Genomic DNA, 19,048 nt, shown 5'->3' on the forward strand with positions numbered 1-19,048 from the left:
CTGTCATGTGACCAATGTGACTAAAGAAGTGATTTTTTTTTTTTTTTTTGCGGTACGCGGGCCTCTCACTGTTGTGGCTTCTCCCATTGCGGAGCACAGGCTCCGGACGCGCAGGCTCAGCGGCCATGGTTCACGGGCCCAGCCGCTCTGCGGCATGTGGGATCTTCCCGGACCGGGGCACGAACCCGTGTCCCCTGCATCGGCAGGTGGACTCTCAACCACTGCACCACCAGGGAAGCCCAGAAGTGATTTTTAAATTTTATTTAATTTTGGTTATTTTAAGTTAAGTAGCCGCGTGTGGCTAGCAGCCATCCTATGGGCCGCACTGCTACAGGGGATCTGAGCTCACAAGCTCCTTGACTTGGCCCTCGCCTGCTCTCCAGCTGTTGGTCTGCTCCTCTCCCTCGCCCCAGAAATCAACACTCACAAGGCCAAACTGCTGGTTCACACCTCCATGGCTGTGCATATGCTGGCCTCTTTGCCTGAAATGCCCTTCTTCCCCATCCACCTCCAAACTTCATGAAAATCTTGTTCAAATTTCATTTCCTCAGGGCAACTCTCCCTAACTCCTTCCTGCCTGACCTCATCCCACTGCCGACACAGTCCAGCATCACCTCCTCTGTTTCTCTGCATCTGTTTCTGTTGCTCTCAGTGTTTTGTACTTGTCACTTATTCTATGTGACACTAACAGACTATGGGAATTCTAAGGACCAGGTCTTATTCTCTCTTCTTTCTAGTGATATGTGCCCATCCCATAATACCTGTGCAGTAAATATTTGCTGAGTAACATTATTAATTTGTGAATACGTGCAATGTTCCATTAAAATATACTTCAGAACATTGACCATCACTCCATGATTATGAAAACCATTTAGGTCAAATTCTATTATAAGGCTTATTTTCAAATAATAAAAAAGTTCTTAGAGTCTCAGTTGAAGGTCTGCTGATTTCAAGCCATATCAATATAAGATTTCAGTACTAACCAAAGAATATACATGTTCCCGGGAACAAAATCCAACCTGTAGCTGGTCCTCCTAAGGGTCTGGAAGTCTCTTGGATTTCAGAAGCTGATCCCGCCATTGATCTGTCCCCAGTGCAGTGACTTACTAGGGAGACACAGATGAGGTTGAAAAGCAGGAAGACAAGAGGACATGAGTATGGACACAGATGGGAATTCAAGAGTGACTGATCCTTGCTGCACCCTCTACCCAAATCCTACCCTCGAGAAGGAAATAATTAAAATCTTATCTAATGTGAAAAATAATGATTGTGCGTGATATGTGTTTTTTCAATGACACGTGTTATCCAAAACTACGGTGTTACCTCTATTCCTTAGCAAAGCTTTTGCTCAAGAAATCCTCCTTGTTAAATTATGTAGCCTCTGTTGCAATATTAACCTGCCCTGAGAGCTACACTGGTTCATTTCCTATCACAGTTTTCTGACTAATCCTTTATTTGGATTCCCATACGGTGTTCCTACAATTAGAATAAGCTCTTGATGGATAAGTTTCTGTGAACCTAATTTGTATATTTCCCAAGTACCAAGCAGATGTATTTTACAAATGATTATCTTTCCTGCCCTCCAGGAACTTATTGTTCAGTAAGACAAACAAATAAATATGCAGTGATCAGAAATGCCTTTTTGTGGGTACAGTCATGTCAGCAGGGCAAGAAACGGATTCCAGAAAGAACATGAATCCCAAGGACTTTATCTTCAAATCAGATATGGATTTGTTTTGTTTTCTTATTAATTATGTGGTTTTATTGTAAAATGCAAAAACAGCACTTTCTAATGTAATGAACATTGATTTAACAAATGACTGAGTTCTTTAGGGCTATATGATCATTTAGATAAATCTCTAATTTTCCCATAATATTGACAGCTTTTAAGCAGTCTTTTCTCTGATTTCCCTTTCCCCCTGCCCAACACATATCTCCAGAATTTTAATCGAAGATGTTTCCAAAAAAGACAAAGGCGTAAGATAGCTTTTGAGGCTGCTAATGAATACCATGAGAGAAATATCTTTCCCTAAGGTGTCCTAAAAGTAAATATAGGGATATCAATTTATTTTTTAACTTCCTTCTGAAATCTGTACTTCTAGGAGGAACATTAAGTCTAGAGGTTACATTCTATGTGCCATTGGAATTGCTTGTGAATTCTCCTAATATAAGATGCACTTATTTCCAAAATGTGTCCATCACTACTTAGAAAAAGCAGATCTGGCTTTGAAAGATTATGTTTTGAGATTAAAAATGAAGATAGTGCCCTTAAGTCTCTCAAGATTTGTAAGGCTGGCATACCATCTATCTCAATAATAACTAACAAGAATGTCAAATGGACAGAAACAGCCATGGTAAGCAAGGGCTTGCAGCTGACAGTGACTGCTTTATTTTGGGTGATGGGGAACAGCGTTTGCATTAGTTCAAGAGAAATACAGTGCCCTCCCAACTCTAGGTATCAGTGTATTCAATCCCCCTGCTGGTCCATTTTCTGTTGCTTCAATTAAAAATCAGTCGATACAAAGTCAAAATGTTGTACATCCTTCCCCTACCCCTTTCCCCGTCACTGTGTTTCCAGCTTCACCGGAAGAACATGTCACTATGGTAACCAATCCCTCTGGTGCACAGACCAAGTCAACCTTTCTAGTCGGATCACCAAGCAGAGCAACATGGAATCAAAGCTCTCAATGGAACCACCAGAAGCCACGAATTCCATCCCCCTTTTTCTAAGTGGGGTTAACCAGTACCAGACAGAAGGATACCAGTCTTGTTCCAGGAGATGTTCAAGAAAGGAAATTCAAGAATGTCCTTCAGCAAGTCCTACCAGTGTTTGTCAGTCATTATTAACATGAATTCTTCCTCACATGTCAACTAACTTCCTACCACTGCAATTTTAATAAAAGCAGAAAATGACGGATAAAACAACATTTTCTGAATCTGAGAATTTGAAAACTGCTACGAAGTCACCCATTGTCAAAAACTCTTCCGCTTCCTCTTGTTTTCCCACTTCTAAATCCAAACCCAAGTTATTCTCTTCTGCAATTCTCCAATATCCTGTACAGCTTGACAAAGTTGTAGAGCTCCAAGCGGGACACCCTGCTCTAATAAGAGTCTAACCATGAAGCAGATGTGATATTTGTAATAGTAATACATTCTTAACTAAATCAGCTAAAATCCCTCGTCATTCTACAGAAGCTGTAAAACAAACATTAAGATGGATTCTCTTTCTGGACCTACCCCACCTAAATCTAAATCCATATCCACTGTTTGCCTTTCTTAAACAACTGACTTTTTTTCAAATTAACAATTTTTTTCTGATCCATGTCAACAGTTTTATAAATCAAAGAATATCAGTTCTCACATATAAGATTTTAAAACAGGAGAAACCTTGCATTATAATTACTGAGACATTAAGAAACTGCTTGGTATCTTGGCCACAGAGACTTTGCAGATAACAGCATTGTTTTCACTTTGGTATCACCACTTAATAGATGAAGAAAATGAAGGGAGGTGCGGGGAACAAGACATATAGAATTGCACCACATCTTCCAGGGTGCAGCTACCATCAATGCATATTCCCTTCTTCAGAGCAATATTAGTATACATCGAAACAACATCTCAGTAGGTTAACGGAACAGGATAGTCCCCAAAGTATAAATCATGCAAGATTTACAAACTGCATCAGATGAAGAGACTTTTAAAAATTTATGTGATCATATTAAAGTATCAAATAAATTTTTATCATTAGCAAATGCAGTTTGTTTTCTGTTTTGGTATACTTTGGGTATTTTTTATACAAATCTTCTGAAAATAGTATTTTTTTGTCTTAAGTACCCACTTTGGTGCTGCTGGAAGAACTACTTTTTGTGTGCTTATTAGATCTTGTTCATATTCAATGTGCATAAGACACTTTTGTCAACCACTTTCTCAAAATGAGAAATCAAGAATTGTGGCATGATGCTACAGGTCAACGGGCTTTGGGGGTGAAACAGGGCAGGGGCTGTGATTTATTAATGTTTATATGACCAATGCCTGCAGTATGCCCGGTATAGCATAGCACTTAAACGCTTCCGGCATGAATAAGGCCTTCTCTGTGAGATGTTTTCCCAAATTTCCCTTGATGAATCAGTTCAACAACATCCAAAACAAAGATTAAAACTAGGAGTGTGTCTACACCGACAAATCACTCTTAAAGGGCTTCCTCTACTAAAAGCAGAACATTATAGACTCCCTTGCTTTTCAGAGACTACTGAAGCCATTTCCCTGTGTAAAAACCCTGGACCGTGAGATTCTACTGGAATCCCATCAGACAAAACGCAAGGCAAGAGGCCGGGTAGGGAGAGGTAAGCCTCCATTACCAGCTACTCGGCGGCAAGATCTGGCCACTGCAAGCCTCAGCCGAGCCTGGATAACCTGACCTCCTGGAACCAGGAGGCCTGCGAGACTGCGGCCGCTCAAGGGAGGAGAGGGCGGCCCGGCCCAGAGGCGCCGGTCTCTCCGCAGCGCCACGCGTCGCGGCGAGCGCTTACCTTTCCGAATCAGGGCCGCGATCTCCGCGTCGAAGCCCTGTCGGTGGCACTTCCTCCAGAGGCCAGTGTTGGTGGAGTTGTACTGCCGGCTGCACTCGTCGGCGGGGCTCATGGCGAAGAGCTGCCGGCGATTCCGGGCCCGGAGGAGTGTGCCCTCCCAGCGGTCCAGGCGCGAGCGGCTGGCCCGGAGTGGCAAGTTGTTGTTATTGTTGTAAATGAAGCCAGGGTCGACCCGGCGCGTGTTGAAGGCCTTGCACCTGTCCCTGTGCTTCCTGGCGTCCGTCTCGTACCAGTGGTCTGAGCAGACGGCCACGGCCAGCATGCCCAGGGCGCAGAGCGCTAGCGACAGGCCCGTGTAGAGCAGGAACCTTCCGGCAGCCATGCCTCCGCTTCGCGGCTACACCGTGGGCATGACCCGCCGCAGCCTCGCCTTCCCTCCGCGCGCCCGGAACACAGCTGCGGGCGGGCGGGCTGCCGAGCCAAGGAGGGGGAGGGGGCGGGAGAGGGGGTCGCGCAGCGGCGCCCCCTCGGCCCCCGGCTGCCGGTGCGCAGCCCAGGGACTGCGGGAACGCGGGCGGGCAGCCTAAAAAGTTCTCATCCGGAGAGGCTCCGGCAAGCCTCTGCGCATCCTGCGGAGCAGGTGCAGCCTCAGGCGGCGGCGAGCCAGACACGGCCGCCTCCCGCCCCCTCCCGGCTCGGCAGGAAGCGACTGCTCCGAACCCGCCGCGGCCGCACTCAGCCGGGCTTCGGGCGACGCTGCCCTCGGGCCGGAAACCAAACACCGAGTGCCCTCGGCTGCGGCGGGGCTCCTTGGGCTTTCTTTGTGTAGGGGGGCGATGGGACCCACTCGCTTGGCTTTCTTGGGAGGGGGATGGGGGTGGGAGAGTGTCTATCAGGAGGAGCCGCTAGACACTGGATGAACTGCAACACCCGCGATGCGGCCGGCCCGCGAAGGAAACCTCCAGATGCCAGGGCTGCCTGCCCTGCGTCCCGCCTGGGTCTCCCTCTTAGCCACTCTCCCCCTTCCGGTCTGCGAGAGAAGAAATGTTCTTCCTCTCTGGGTCGGGTCTTTTAAAAATCTCTGTCCTCTGGCCACCAGCAGGTCCTTTGCTTCTTCTGGCCAGCGCGCTGCGCTCAGAGGCGGGCTCGCAGTCGGCGCACGGTCTCGGCCGACCTTTCCCCGCGAGCTCCCGGGTCGTCTGCCTCTTGCTTCGCCATTCAGGCGGCCCCTCGGGCCGACGGTGCGGTCACCCGGACGGCGTTACCGGACGAGCCTTGGCCGGGGGTTTGCGGCGACGGGGCGGCAGCTCGCGGGCGCGAGAGGCGGGCTGCGCCGGGGAGGGCGCACCCGGCAGGGCGCACCACGCGGGGCTCGCGGAGCTCGGCGCAGGGCGCCTTCAACACCATGGACAGGTCGCGCGATGGCTGCTCCCCGCCAGCCAAGCAGCCAGCCCCCGGGGCGTCATGCCGCCCTCCCCAGTGCCGTCTTCTTCCTGGAGTGTCCACCCTGCCACCTTCAGACCCGCCTCTCCCGCGGCGCCTCCGCCTCACTTCATCTGGCTCCCGGGTAGCCCCGGGAACGTGCTGCCCGGGAGCTGCAGGTACCCAGAAAAACAACTGCCCCGGCCCTTCAACACAATCCGCCCCCTTCTCCTTACACCTGAGCCCCAGCACTCTAGCACCCCGTCTGCGCTGCCCAACTGGGGTCAGCCGCTCTCAGATTGCAGCATTTTCTTCGCAGCCCACCCAGGAGCTGAGGTGCCGGCTCGCTCGGCAGCGTGCAGAGAATCGCATCCCAGCCTCGGCGTTCCACGATCAGGCTCCCGGCGAGGTGGTCGCCGAGGTGAATGGGGCGAGGGTGGGGGAGGGAGGCTGGGTCGCTCAGCTTCCCCTCCCGGCCTCCTCCTCTAGCCGCGGCGGCTCCGGGGCCTTGCGGTCTCGGCCGGTGCCGGGGAGCGAGAGCCCAGGCTGCGCCCGGGAGGCTCGGGAAATAGCATCGCCCGATTGCGGGCGCTGTAGGAAGCCGCTGCTGTGCTCGCTCGGGCGCCGGGCGCTGCAGCCTTGGCTAAAACCCACAGACGAGAACACGGAGCGCGCAGCCAAAAGCTAGTGATGTCATCCGTGCAACGTGAGCCTCATCTCTTATTTTTCTAGCATTCTTAAAGATAAAGTGCACCATTTCCCAGGCAAAATGTCTAAGCCTTATTCTTTGACCAGGCAAGTCAATGGTGTCTAGAGAGGTTTGTGCCCAACCACATCCATATTTATGCACATATACATATATGTGGTATGTAGCATGTTTACACGCATTAGTATTAAATTAGGGATGTTGCCTCCATCTCCTGTTTATCTCTTTTCAGTCGTGGAAAATTCCCTTAAATAGAAGAAAAGACTGCTTATTGCGGAGTCGGCATTCAGAGGGGCTGAGGAAGTTCCCTGCATCCCCGGTTTCGGTCGCAGATGTCCTGGATTGTATTTGATCTTTGTTTTCCCTAGAAAGCCACAGGCGCTATCCTATCAGCTACAGGCGTTTCCACCCGGGGCTGAACGCGTGTCCGCGGGGTTGTCACCGCCAGCCCCGGTCCAGCCCCACGCCAGCGCCAGACACCCGACACACACCCACCTCCACTTGCCTCCACCTCCCTCCTCAGCGGGAGAAGAAAAAAGAAAATTGACTGATCCTTTCCAGACAAGAGGAACAGAATTTTCATGGGTGTGGGGGGGTGGTGCTTAATAGACATTATGAAAACGCCCAGGGCCTCGCGCTTTGAGGAGGGGAAGTGGGGTTAAACGAAACCTCGGTGCGGGCTTTGTCCTTATCCGGGTGGGGGCTGGATTTGGGCTCTGCGAGGGCTCTGAGAGGTGTCGCGGGTAGACCCCAGACCTTGAGCGAGTGGGCCCCGAGCGAGCCCAGCTTCATCCCCACACACACACCGCCCGGCTCACGTGAGACGGCGCCGCAGGGCTGGGAGCCTCCCTCCCAGGTCGAAACCTTAGGCTCTTCACTCTAAGCCTCGCCCCTCATTTTCACCCTCATTCCAAAGCCGAGGGCCTGCACTGCCGGGTAAAGAGCTACCCTGGAGAGTAAGAGAGGGTCCGGCACCCTGCTTTGAACAACTGGGCCTGCGATGCAAAATGAGCGCACCTCCACCATATTCTTTTTGTCTTTTTTCCTCCTTCCTGCATTTTGAAAATCGCGAACGAGGCGTTTCAGTGCCATCTAGTGGGGGAGGGGTGTGCCTCGCTTTTCGTCCCTGATGCTGCAATGGGACTCGCTGAAGGGACAGCTGAACCCGAGGATGTCCGCTCGGGTTCCTGGGTGCCCCACTGGTCGCGGGCTGCAGGCATGTCCCCTCTGCCAGATCCCGGTCCCGGGAGCTAAGGCGGAGCTAAGCGACTTTGGCCACAATGTCTTCTCACCTTTCTTTCTACACTCCTCTTACCCGCTCTCCCTCCGTCAACCGTGAAAAAAACAGAAACAAGTGCAGACACTTCGTACACAGGCAGGCAACGTCTTAAATTTCTGGAGCTATTTTCTTCGGTAAAGCCCAGAGCACTTTTAGCTTAGCAGTATGCCTGCCTTTGACAATAGGAAGGAGGCAGAAAGGCGAAATGACATCCACAAGGTCACTCGGGAAGCTGGGGCACAGCCAGCAGTAGAGCCTCAGTCTCCTGGTACCCAACTCTCCTGCCCCTGAGAACCAGCTGAAAGAGGTGCACCTGAGACCTCTGGAAGCCCAGGCAGCTTCTGTTCACAATAAATGTACTTGTTCATTTTGTCTGTATTCTTCCTCTCTCTGCCATTATTCCACTCCTTTCTTGCTCTTGCTTTTTAACTTTTTCTCCTGGCCTGTGCCTTAGGCCTGCTTCCAATGATGTGCCTTGCCCCTCCCTCATGGTCCTCCTGAGCAGTCCTGCGGGGGGAAGGGAGCAAAATGCACAATGTCATCTTTTCTGAACATCATTAAAATTGTATTTTGAAATGTTTGTCCTCCATCCCCAAAATCCTATGAAAGACACTGATTAGAGGCCTTCTTTAAAGTGCAACGTTCTTGGACAGCCCTAAACCATTTGGAGATGATCCTGGTCTTTGGGGCTAAAAAGATGGTGGATTCTTCCTCTAGACTATATGACTACAGGATTTTCTTTTCTCAACTGAGTGATCTACATTTCTTCCCTCTGTCTTCTTCCAATTCCTCATTAGTTACGGCTCACAGTCTCTGTATTTCCAACCTAATCCTTCCCATTCGCACCTACACTGGCCTAGGATCACAGAAGCTCAAAATTGGAAGGAACTTTAGAGTTACCCACACAATAACACATGAATCTCTTCAAGAACATTTCCAAAAAAAGTGACTGACCGGCTTCTGCTAGCACACTTGCAGTGATAGAAAAATCACTGTCTTGGGGGACTTCCCTGGTGGTCCAGTGGTAAAGAATCCGCCTTACAATGCAGCGCATGCAGGTTCGATGTCTGGTCAGGGAACTAAGATCCCACATGCTGTGGGGCAACTAAGCCCGGGCGCCACAACTACTGAGCTCGCGAGCCTCAGCTAGAGAGCCCACATGCTGCAGACTACAGAGCCCACACGTCCTGGAGCCTACGCACCACAACTAGAGAGAGAAAACCTGTACACCACAGCTAGAGAGAAGACTGCGCTGCAACAAAAGATCCCGCATGCCTCAAGGAAGATCCCGCGTGCCGCAACTAAGACCCGACACGACCAAAAATAAATAAATCTTTAAAAAAAGAAAAAGAAAAATCACTGTCTTGGAAAGCACTACTGGATGGTGCACGTGGTTACACAGGTCTTCCTTATCCTAAGTCTTATCCTAGGTCCCTGGAATTCTACCCATTGGCCTTCGAGAAGCCCACAGATACCTGATCCCTCTTCCATATAATGGTCTTTCTCATATTTGACATCAGCCACCATGTTCTCTCTAAGCCTTCTTCCCTCCAAGCTAAATATTCTTTCTTCATGTCCTCCTTGTGCTTGCTCCTACTGGGTTTCTAATACCTCCTGATTTTTAGTGCTTCCTGCATCAGATCGTGCTCCTGGATCTAACAGTCATGGCATGACCCATGTAGAACCAAAGATCCTCACCTCCTCTTCTAGGAGACTACAAGTCATCCCTTTGGAATGCTATCCTAGGGTCTTGCCCCGAAATGACATTAAGATCATTTGCAATTTGTGAAATCTACATTTTTGAAATTTGGAATTCTATTTGCGCACACACACACACACACAGGCATACACACACATCTATTTTTAAGTTCACATTCTCCAGGCTTTCTCCAAGGTCAACATCAGAGATTCAGAGATATCATTAAAACTTCTTTCAGTTTCCTGGGGTACAGCTCACACAGAGCAGATAGATGCTCTCCTATAATTTTTTCACCCATTGTGAACTATCTTCAGTTATCATAGTTGTTCTACCCTACACCCCACCTTCAGTCTGAAAATCACTCTCCTTGACATTGTCAATTGGAAGCAAAATAAAGGTTGATGAGGTGTGCTTTCTCTTAGCCGTCCATCAAGATTACATCATTGCCCAGAGAAAAGGCCCTCTGTATATTCTTATTTCTATTGTCCTAATTAACTTTGGACATTATTTGAAACCCAAAAGTTATCTTCCACTTTAGCCCTCCTGACAAAGTCCCCCAAGTCTGTGACGCGTTAGTACTTATGCTTGAATAGGTACACTTCTTTCCTTATGAAGATCTTCTTCCTAAATCTCTCCTCATCAGAGTCATATTGGTGTGATACCTACCTTCCTCCTTTTTTTCCTTATTAGGGTCATTATGGCAAAAGGCTATTTTCATCTCACCCCTGGGTTTCTAAGTCCACTCCTTGCTTTTATTTTCGTCTTCCTCCACCACAGCATCATATTAATCTTCTTAAATTCTACAGTCCTTTACTCAAAATTCTGCAGTGATTTCATTTTGCCTGTACAGTAAAGCTCAAACTCTGTACCCCACATAAAGCCCCACAAAGCTTCAGCCAGTTTTCTAAAGCTGACCGTCACATTCCCTTAGACACATCCTCTGTTCTAACCAGGCAGCCCTCTAGACATATTTTGAAAAACCCCACATTGGCATCACTCCTTTTGCCCATAAATATTTAATTGCTCTGCTTCTTAAAGTTCTTACAATTACAGGTGCCTCATATCAATAGGTCAAATAAATATCATTTGATCATCTCACTAGAAGCTGAAAAGACAACCAATTAAACCCAACAAACATTCTTGATATTTAAAAGCTCTTCCTATACCAGGAATGGTTTAAAATGAATAAGATCATCTCCTGCATAAAGAAGTATTTCAAACTAGTAGGAATAAAACAAATAACACAACAGGAAACCGGGCAAAGGTTATAAAAAGACAATTTACAGAAGAAGAAATTCAAATGGGAAATTAACATATGGGAAAAAACTCAATCTCACTAGTAATCAGGGAATACAATTTTTTTAAATACTGCTTTTTACCCATCAGATGGGAAAAAAGTACATGTCTGTTAATGTCAAGTGTTGGCCAGGGCATAAGGAAACGTGCTCCCATGCAAGGCTGATAGGAGAGTACACTGACATTGCCACGCTGGAGGACAATTCGGAGGAGCTGTTAAGATGAAAAATACAGGCTTGTTATGACCCAACGGATGTGCTTCTAGGTATTTAGCCTGCAGAGCACTTGTACAACAGGCAAAGAGTATATTCATCATACTACCTATATTAGTTTCCTAGCGTTTCTATGACGAAGTATCACAAACTATGTGTCTTAAAACATCAGAAATGTATCGTCACACAGTCCTAGAGGCTAGAAGTCCAAAATCAAGTTGTTAGCGGGACATGCTCCCTCTGGAACCTGTAGGGGACAATCCTTCCCGGCCTCTTCTAACCTCCAGGGTCTGCTGGCAATTCTTGACATTTCCCAGTTTACAGATGCTTCACTCCAGTCTTTGCTTGTGTCAGCACATGAACATCTACTCTCACATCATCCTTTCCTCTGTCTCCAAATTTCTCTCTTCTTATAAGGACACTAGTCTCATTGGATTAAGAGCCTAGCCTACTCCAGCATAACCTCATCTTAACGAATTACATCTACAATGACACTGTTTCTAAATAAGGCCATATTTTGAGGGCATGAGGATAAGGACTTCAACATACCTTTTGGGGGGGGACACTATTTAACCCATGACTTTACCTTTCATGTAAAAAAGAAAGGGACATAAGAAAATATTCATGTGTCTGCTTATTTGTGCAAAATTAAAGGATGATGGAAGAACCAAGAAGCCAAGCAGGCAACAGGAAGTTGATAGCAAAAAGCCACTACCACCCTGCAGCTGAAGGCAGGCTCACCTCTAACAAGGAGCTCAGGACGAGCATACAAATGGAGGCCCACATACCATATGTCTAAATGTTTAAAAGGCAGAAGTCAAGTGAAAAATTGTTAACTAAGAATTTTCTATCGTTCTACCTTTATGATGACAGAAATTTCAAATATGTGTAAAGTTATGGTTTTTGTATGAAAAAAAGTTGGCAAAATATCAGAGACAACCAAATTAATTATTACTGCTCATGCATTGATGGGCCAACAACGTGAAAGTGAGTAAAATAAAGACTTCGTAATTAACTTGTAATATGTGTATCATAAGACTTAACCTTCTTGACTTTTGTTTCAGAAAAATCATTCTATTGTTGTAACCAGGATTTTCACATAACATTATATTCCATAGATGATAATGCCAAATGTTTCTGACAACTGTTTTTGATTCACTGTAGTTTCTAGATAGTTTTTTTTTAATTAATTTCAATTTGGAGAAACTTTACTGAGGCAATAGCACTTCTATTGGAAGTGTCAATAAAATTCTTAAAGCAATACTTGCATTTGGAATTTTACATGTTACATTCAAGCACTGTAACAATCACATATGACAAATTATTGTTAATGCAAAAAATACTATATTACTTTCACCATATAAATCATTATCACATACAGCATGATTTTTACTATCTCTTAAAGTAACATCTATATCCACACAATATTAAGTTCTTCTTTCAAATATTTAAATGTCAGAATGAAGAAAACCAAAAATTGCAGTACATTGCTTAATTTATTCAAATCTCTCTACAAGACCATAACTTGATCAATAATGGTTGGAAAATAGTTACTACAGACATTACTTTGGGACTAATTGTATGTGAATCTTCTCTAAAATCATAAAAACATTTGCATTTCCTTGTTCTAATTTCCTTATATTTTTTTGGAATATCACTTTTGGTTCTACATAGTTCATTTCTACTTAGAAAACCATTTTCTTTACAATTTTAAAATATTTTAATCCCTTTAAGTGAGAAATTGCAAAATTTAGATATGCTTTTTTATATTAAAAATAGCAAGCAACAGTTCATATCAAAAACTTTTCGATAGCACAAATCCAAAGTTAATTTCATTTTCCACCAAAGACCACATTTTGCTCTGTATTTAAAGATCTTCTATTGTTTCATTTACCTACCTAGTATATCTTATACCCTCTCTCAATTAAATTTAATGGCTTTAACAACATTTAATTGACATTTCCATTATATGTCTTAAGTGGCTATAAAGTCAAATTTAAATGTATTTCATCTATGGATAGATTCAAGACATATCATAAATAATCTTTGAGTTTCCCCAAAGAACTTCATGACTATTCGCTCAGTTGAGGTCACATCGCTAGAAACAAATTCAAACTATGTTCCACACAAGAATATTTCTGGATCGGGGGCCAAAATTCAGATTAGGTCTACAGAAATACACTGGTAGTTTAAGAGCAATACGAATTGCAAGAGCATAATGTTGTAAAAAGTTCCTCAGTTACTGTGTGCTACTGTTCAAAATACCATGCTAATTCATGTGTAACTCCAGAGCCATGAATTGGAACACAAAGGGAAGCAAGAAAACGGATGCTCATCACTCCTGGGAAATGATACTTCCTTATTCAAAAATCTACTGTGGGCCTGCTCTCTGGGAGGAAGACTTTGACAAGTTAATCATTTCATCTTTTCTTTTATCAACGTGCCTCCACTCTCAGATCCTCTCAGCACTCCAAAGCAGTATCTATCGCCAACATCAGCAGCAACTCAACCCGCATAACTTAAAGGCATTCAGATGCAGTTGCCTTTTGTCTTGAGGACACAGGGCAAGAGGTATAGATAAGCATCTCCTTGGGGCCTGTTCTGTGTTAACCAGAATAACAGATGTTTTGGGTTGCAAGCCATGCTATGCCAGTACTGATGCCGGATCCCAAGACATAAAGGCAACCATGAGGTCTTCAACAGTTATTTTGTGTGTGTTTGTGATATGTGGGCCCTCTGAAACAAGGGGTCTAGGGCAAGGGCGCTCTTGCTGGGGACTGACGGCAGCCTAGCTGGAGGAACAAAAAGAGGTCCTGAGGCCAGGAACCAGATTCACCCAACAGATGCTGGAACCATGGAAACACTTGACCGGCCAGAGATGGAACCATGAATTGAGGCAGCTGTGGCTGGAGTTGTTACCTGCGGCAGAGAATAGAGATACTCTGGATGCTCCCTTTCTTTTGTTCGTTAATCTCTTCCCAGGACCTCCCATTGGCTGAACCCAGATGGACACCAGCTGACATGGGAGCCTCAGGATATGCAGCCTACAAATGTCAGCCCCCTGCAGTAGAACTGAGCAAGGAAAATCAAGGAACAAATCTGAGGGCAAACAGGCCAGGATGGACTGGCCCAGAGGGGATATTTCCATAAAATCAGGACAAAGACAAGTATGCTCTCTCTACCACCACTATTTAATATTAGGGCGGTGAGGGGTGGTAATGAAAACTCAAAAGAAAAAAACCAAAAAACTACTAACACCAATAAGGGAGTTCAATAAGATGGCCTGATATGAGAAACATACACAGGAATCAATACATTCTAATATAATAACAACTAATTGTTAGAACAACTACTGGAAAAGTATCCTATGCACAGTAACAACAACAAACAAAAGACACCCTATAATATACTTAAGTGTAACAGTTACAAAGAAAGTGAAGGCTTTAAAACCACAAAATTTTATCGATAGACATAAATGACCTGAAAAAATGTAGAAACCTACCATGTTCCTGAATGAAACAACTCAATACTGTTAAAATGCCAATGCTTTACAAAATCATTCATATATTTACACAGTTCCAATCATAATTTCAATAGGTTTTATTGAAACCTAGGTATTTATTGGAAAATAATTCTAAAGTGCATCTGTAAATATCTACTAGTGAGAATAGTTATTTTTCTGTGATAATTTCTCTCTCATAAGTATGTATGTATGTATGTATGTATGTATGTATGTATTTTTGACTGCACTGGATGTTCGTTGCTGCGCGTGGGCTTTCTGTAGTTGTGGCGAGCGGGGGGTGGGGGGCGGCTATTCTTCATTGCGGTGCGCGGGCTTCTCATTGCGGTGGCTTCTCTTGTTGCGGAGCACAGGCTCTAGGAGCGCAGGCTCAGTAGTTGTGGCTTGCGGGCTCTAGAGCACAGGCTCAGTAGTTGTGGCGCACGGGCTTAGTTGCTCTGTGGCATGTGGGATCTTCCCCACCAGGGCTCGAACCCATGTCCCGTGCACTGACAGGCAGATTCTTAACCACTGCACCACCAGGGAAGTCCATCTCATAAGTATTTTTAAAAGCCACAATATTTTAAACTGTGTGATTATCTGCTTCGCAGACTCTGTAATTCTTCCCCAGGAGCCCCAGGATTTTTTTTATAAATAAAAAGAATAAGAAACCTGATCTAATCATTCACCAAAAATCATGGCACACGTGATTTGTATGAAATTAGACCTCTTGGGGACAACAATTCCACAGGATCTGGAAATGTGATGAGTAGACACACTTCTCCCAGGCAGGCTTTGACCAGTACAGGTGCACTGCAATGCCACCCAGCCAATGCAATACCCTGAGGTTTTCCAGGCATCAACCTCCTGGACTGAGGACTCCCTTTGGGAAAAGGAATCACTCTTCAACTAAGGCCTGTGCAAGACTTGAAGGTACTGCCCAGGATATTGCATTACAGGGCGCTCACATGGCTACAGCCTGTAATAGGCGACACAGACACAGAAACCACTCCTTCATAACATAAGCAAGCTAACATAACAAAAGCGAGCTGCCTTTGTCAAGTTTACCATTTCATATGCGCCAAGCAACTAAGCCCACTGGGAAGAGCCCCCTCCTAGAAGGTAATAAAAAGCATCCTACCGGAGAGCATCCTCCACCCAACGCATCTTTGGTCCTTTAGCCCCACTGCAGTTGATCTCAATGGTACCCCATGGACGGCAAACCAGAGCTTCACGAACAGCCAGAGGACCTTGGAAATATAAAGTGCTCACAAAGAATCTATTTGAAGGGTATAACTGGATAAGTACTCAAAAATGAAAGTTCAAATATTTACACTGAAGTATTATTTCTAATAGGATTCACAAATGTCCAGCAATAGGGGTAGATGAGTAAATCATAATACAGTCATTCAATAAAAGGATAAGCAGCCATCAAAAATAATGTTTTGGAGGAGTATTTTTTTTAACATCTTTATTGGAGTATAATTGCTTTACAAAGTTGTGTTAGTTTCTGCTGTATAGCAAAGTGAACCAGCTATACATACACACATATCCCCATATCTCCTCCCTCTTGCATCTCCCTCCCACCCTCCCTATCCCACCCCTCTAGGTGGTCACAAAGCACCGAGCTGATCTCCTGGTGCGATGCAGCTGCTTCCCGCTAGCTATCTATTTTACACTTGGTAGTGTATATATGTCAATGCTACTGTCTCACTTCATACCAGCTTACTCTTCCCCTGCCCCATGTCCTCAACTCCATTCTCTACGTCTGCGTCTTTATTCCTGTCCTGCTCCTAGGTTCATTAGAACCATTTTTTTTTTAGATTCCATACATATGTGTTAGCATACAGTATTTGTTTTTCTCTTTCTGACTTACTTCACTCTGTATGACAGACTCTAGGTCCATCCAGCTCACTACAAATAACTCAGTTTCATTTCTTTTTATGGCTGAGTAATATTCCATTGTATATATGTACCACATCTTCTTTATCCATTCGTCTGTCAATGGACACTTAGGTTGCTTCCATGTCCTGGCTATTGTAAATAGTGCTGCAGTGAACACTGTGGTACATGACTCTTTTTGAATTATGCTTTTCTCAGGGTATATGTCCAGTAGTAGGATTGCTGGGTCATATGGTAGTTCTAATTTAGTTTTTTAAGGAACCTTCATAGTGTTCTCCTGGAGGAGTATTTTTAAATGTAGAAAGACACTCCAGAGATACTGGTAAGTGCAAAGAGTAGGATATAAAACCATGGATTTTCCAAATTTCATAAAGAAAAACAAATGACAAGGACATACACCAAAATGTTAGGATTATTTCTGGATTATTTTCTCTTTAAAGGTTTTTGTATTTTCTAGGTTTTATATAACGAGCATGTATTACTTAATTACCTAGAACAGTCATATTAAGACAGTAAAGGTACTCAAATTCAAACTTTTATAGGTATGATTAATTGCCCATGCAGATAGGCTTCCCCAGGTTCCAAAATGAACAAATTCATTCAAAAGTACAAAACCAATCAAAGAGTCACTGACATCCAAAATTAAAAGTATTCTCCTTAGAGACAATTCTGCTTCTAAGTGATTTGAACTGTATATTTTCACCCTATTCTTTTTGAAAGTGAAGATTCTTTTCAGGAAAAAATTACGAGTCGTGGTTTTTCCAGGGTTCTCTGCTCATTGCAAGCCAAAAGCCATCTCCTCCCTCAACTGGATCCTTATGCATCAGTCTGACAAGCACATGCCATAGAGAAACACAGGTATGGTACAGGACCTGAAATGATTTTGCCAAGGTTAGAAGGCAGGTTACTGAGTGACCTGATGGGAGTGGTGCTCTAACCCAAGCCAAGTGAGAGCACCCAGAACTAAAATCACAGGAACACAGTCAATGAGCAAGTTGATGGGACCCAAAACATCCACTAAATGAAGGAGGACAAACAGCCAGAAAGGAAGCAGGAACTGTGGTCCAAAAGCAAGATTCTAGACCAGGACAAGGATAGTCCTGCCAGGAAAACCAGAACCTCTGCAATTAACTCAGACAACTGGAAGGGAGGGCAGGTCAGAAGGACAGTTATGAGCATCCAGCCCCCCATTTGTTGGCTGCCTAATTTGTGCCAAGCATTGAACAGAGGACTTTTCATTTGATCATCAAAATTCTATAAACCTGTATTATGTACTTTTGTCAGATGAAGGGAGCCACTCAGTAATTTGCCCAAGTTCATCCAGGTGGTAAATAATGGATGTTAATAACTAACCCAAGTCCATTTTCAAATAACACTATACCACTTCATGGGTAATCCAAGTGCTTTATAACAGGGCATTTCCAATTCCTCATAATAGCACTGTCATTCATTTCACTATGCAGAAGCTACAATCACCAAATACCTTGTTTCTATTATTATTTTGAGCAAACTATTATGTTAGATTAAGAATGAGAAAAATAAAAGATTTATATTACCTTTATTTATTCCTTCTCTAATGCTCTTCCTTTCTTTATGAGGCCCGAGTTTCTGACCTGTATCATTTTTCTTTCTGTCTAAGAACTTCTTTGGCTGGGGAAGGGGGTCGGGTTGCAAAGGGAGGGTTCCTGAAGAACTTCTTTTAAGAAGAAGGTGGGTCTACTGGCAACACATTCTCAACTACCGCTAACCAAGCAATCACTAACTGGGCAAATTATTTAACTTGTCTCATTCCGTGGCTTCTACAAATATGAAATTATCATCAAACATTTTTCCTGTTCTGAATTTCCAGAATTCTAAGGACAATTTTATAAATTAAGTCAAATAGCTTACTCACTAGGGTAAATATTAATGGGAAACATAGAAAAGGCTTTGTTTCAAGTGAAAAATCTTTTTTATACAAATAATCACTCCTTCAAATAGTCATTTCATAAATATTACTTCTCAAATACCAGCTTCTCTTAAAGTGAAACTCATTTAAATGACTCTGCTTTTCCTGTATCAGTAAGTACAGAAAATCTACAATGTAAAGGTCAGTAAACTGTGGACTTTAGAGAAAGGTTTAAAAAAAAATTTTTTTAACTAAAAAAAGGAGGTGGCACATTTCTAATATTTTCACTTTGCTTTAGTGGCTAGCAAATGTATTTGGACCCAGAATTTACTCTGGAGCATGGATGTTAGATATGAAGGCTTTTAAAGGAAAAGTCGGACTTGATGAAATGGAAGGGAAAGGAAAACATTGCAGTAGGACAAATTAACACAGTGAGGCAATATAGTTAATCCTTGACATTGCAGATTTAGCATTTGAGGTTTAGTTTCCTCTTTAATGATCCTAAAGTGTGCATCCTGTGGTAATAGATAATTTTGCTAAAACATTAATTTTCAGAATCCTATGCCCCAAGCAGCTGGTGCATGATCCCAGCACCCAAATTCCACTGCAGCATCTT

General features: G+C 44.4%; 1 protein-coding gene and 1 long non-coding RNA gene across 2 annotated transcripts in view; both read right to left on the bottom strand.

Annotated features, from left to right (window-relative positions):
- TMEM178B (transmembrane protein 178B) overlaps positions 1 to 6,646 on the bottom strand; it is a 367,779-nt gene extending 361,133 nt beyond the window's left edge. Inside the window, exons 1-2 of the mRNA XM_027101712.1 lie at positions 4,530 to 6,646; positions 1,020 to 1,106 (exon numbers count right to left, since the gene is read on the bottom strand). Of these exons, the coding sequence (XP_026957513.1) occupies positions 1,020 to 1,106; positions 4,530 to 4,911 (469 nt within the window). The 5' untranslated portion in view covers positions 4,912 to 6,646. The remainder of the gene's footprint in view (positions 1 to 1,019; positions 1,107 to 4,529) is intronic.
- A 297-nt stretch (positions 6,647 to 6,943) lies between these two features.
- LOC113618021 (uncharacterized) overlaps positions 6,944 to 19,048 on the bottom strand; it is a 32,837-nt gene continuing 20,732 nt past the window's right edge. Inside the window, exon 4 of the long non-coding RNA XR_003431854.1 lies at positions 6,944 to 8,443. This is a non-coding gene — a long non-coding RNA (uncharacterized LOC113618021). The remainder of the gene's footprint in view (positions 8,444 to 19,048) is intronic.

This window comes from Aethalodelphis obliquidens, unplaced genomic scaffold (assembly GCF_003676395.1).
Source record: "Aethalodelphis obliquidens isolate GAN/ISIS:26980383/991018 unplaced genomic scaffold, ASM367639v1 scaffold5, whole genome shotgun sequence".
In the NCBI taxonomy this organism is placed as follows: Eukaryota; Metazoa; Chordata; class Mammalia; order Artiodactyla; family Delphinidae; genus Aethalodelphis; species Aethalodelphis obliquidens.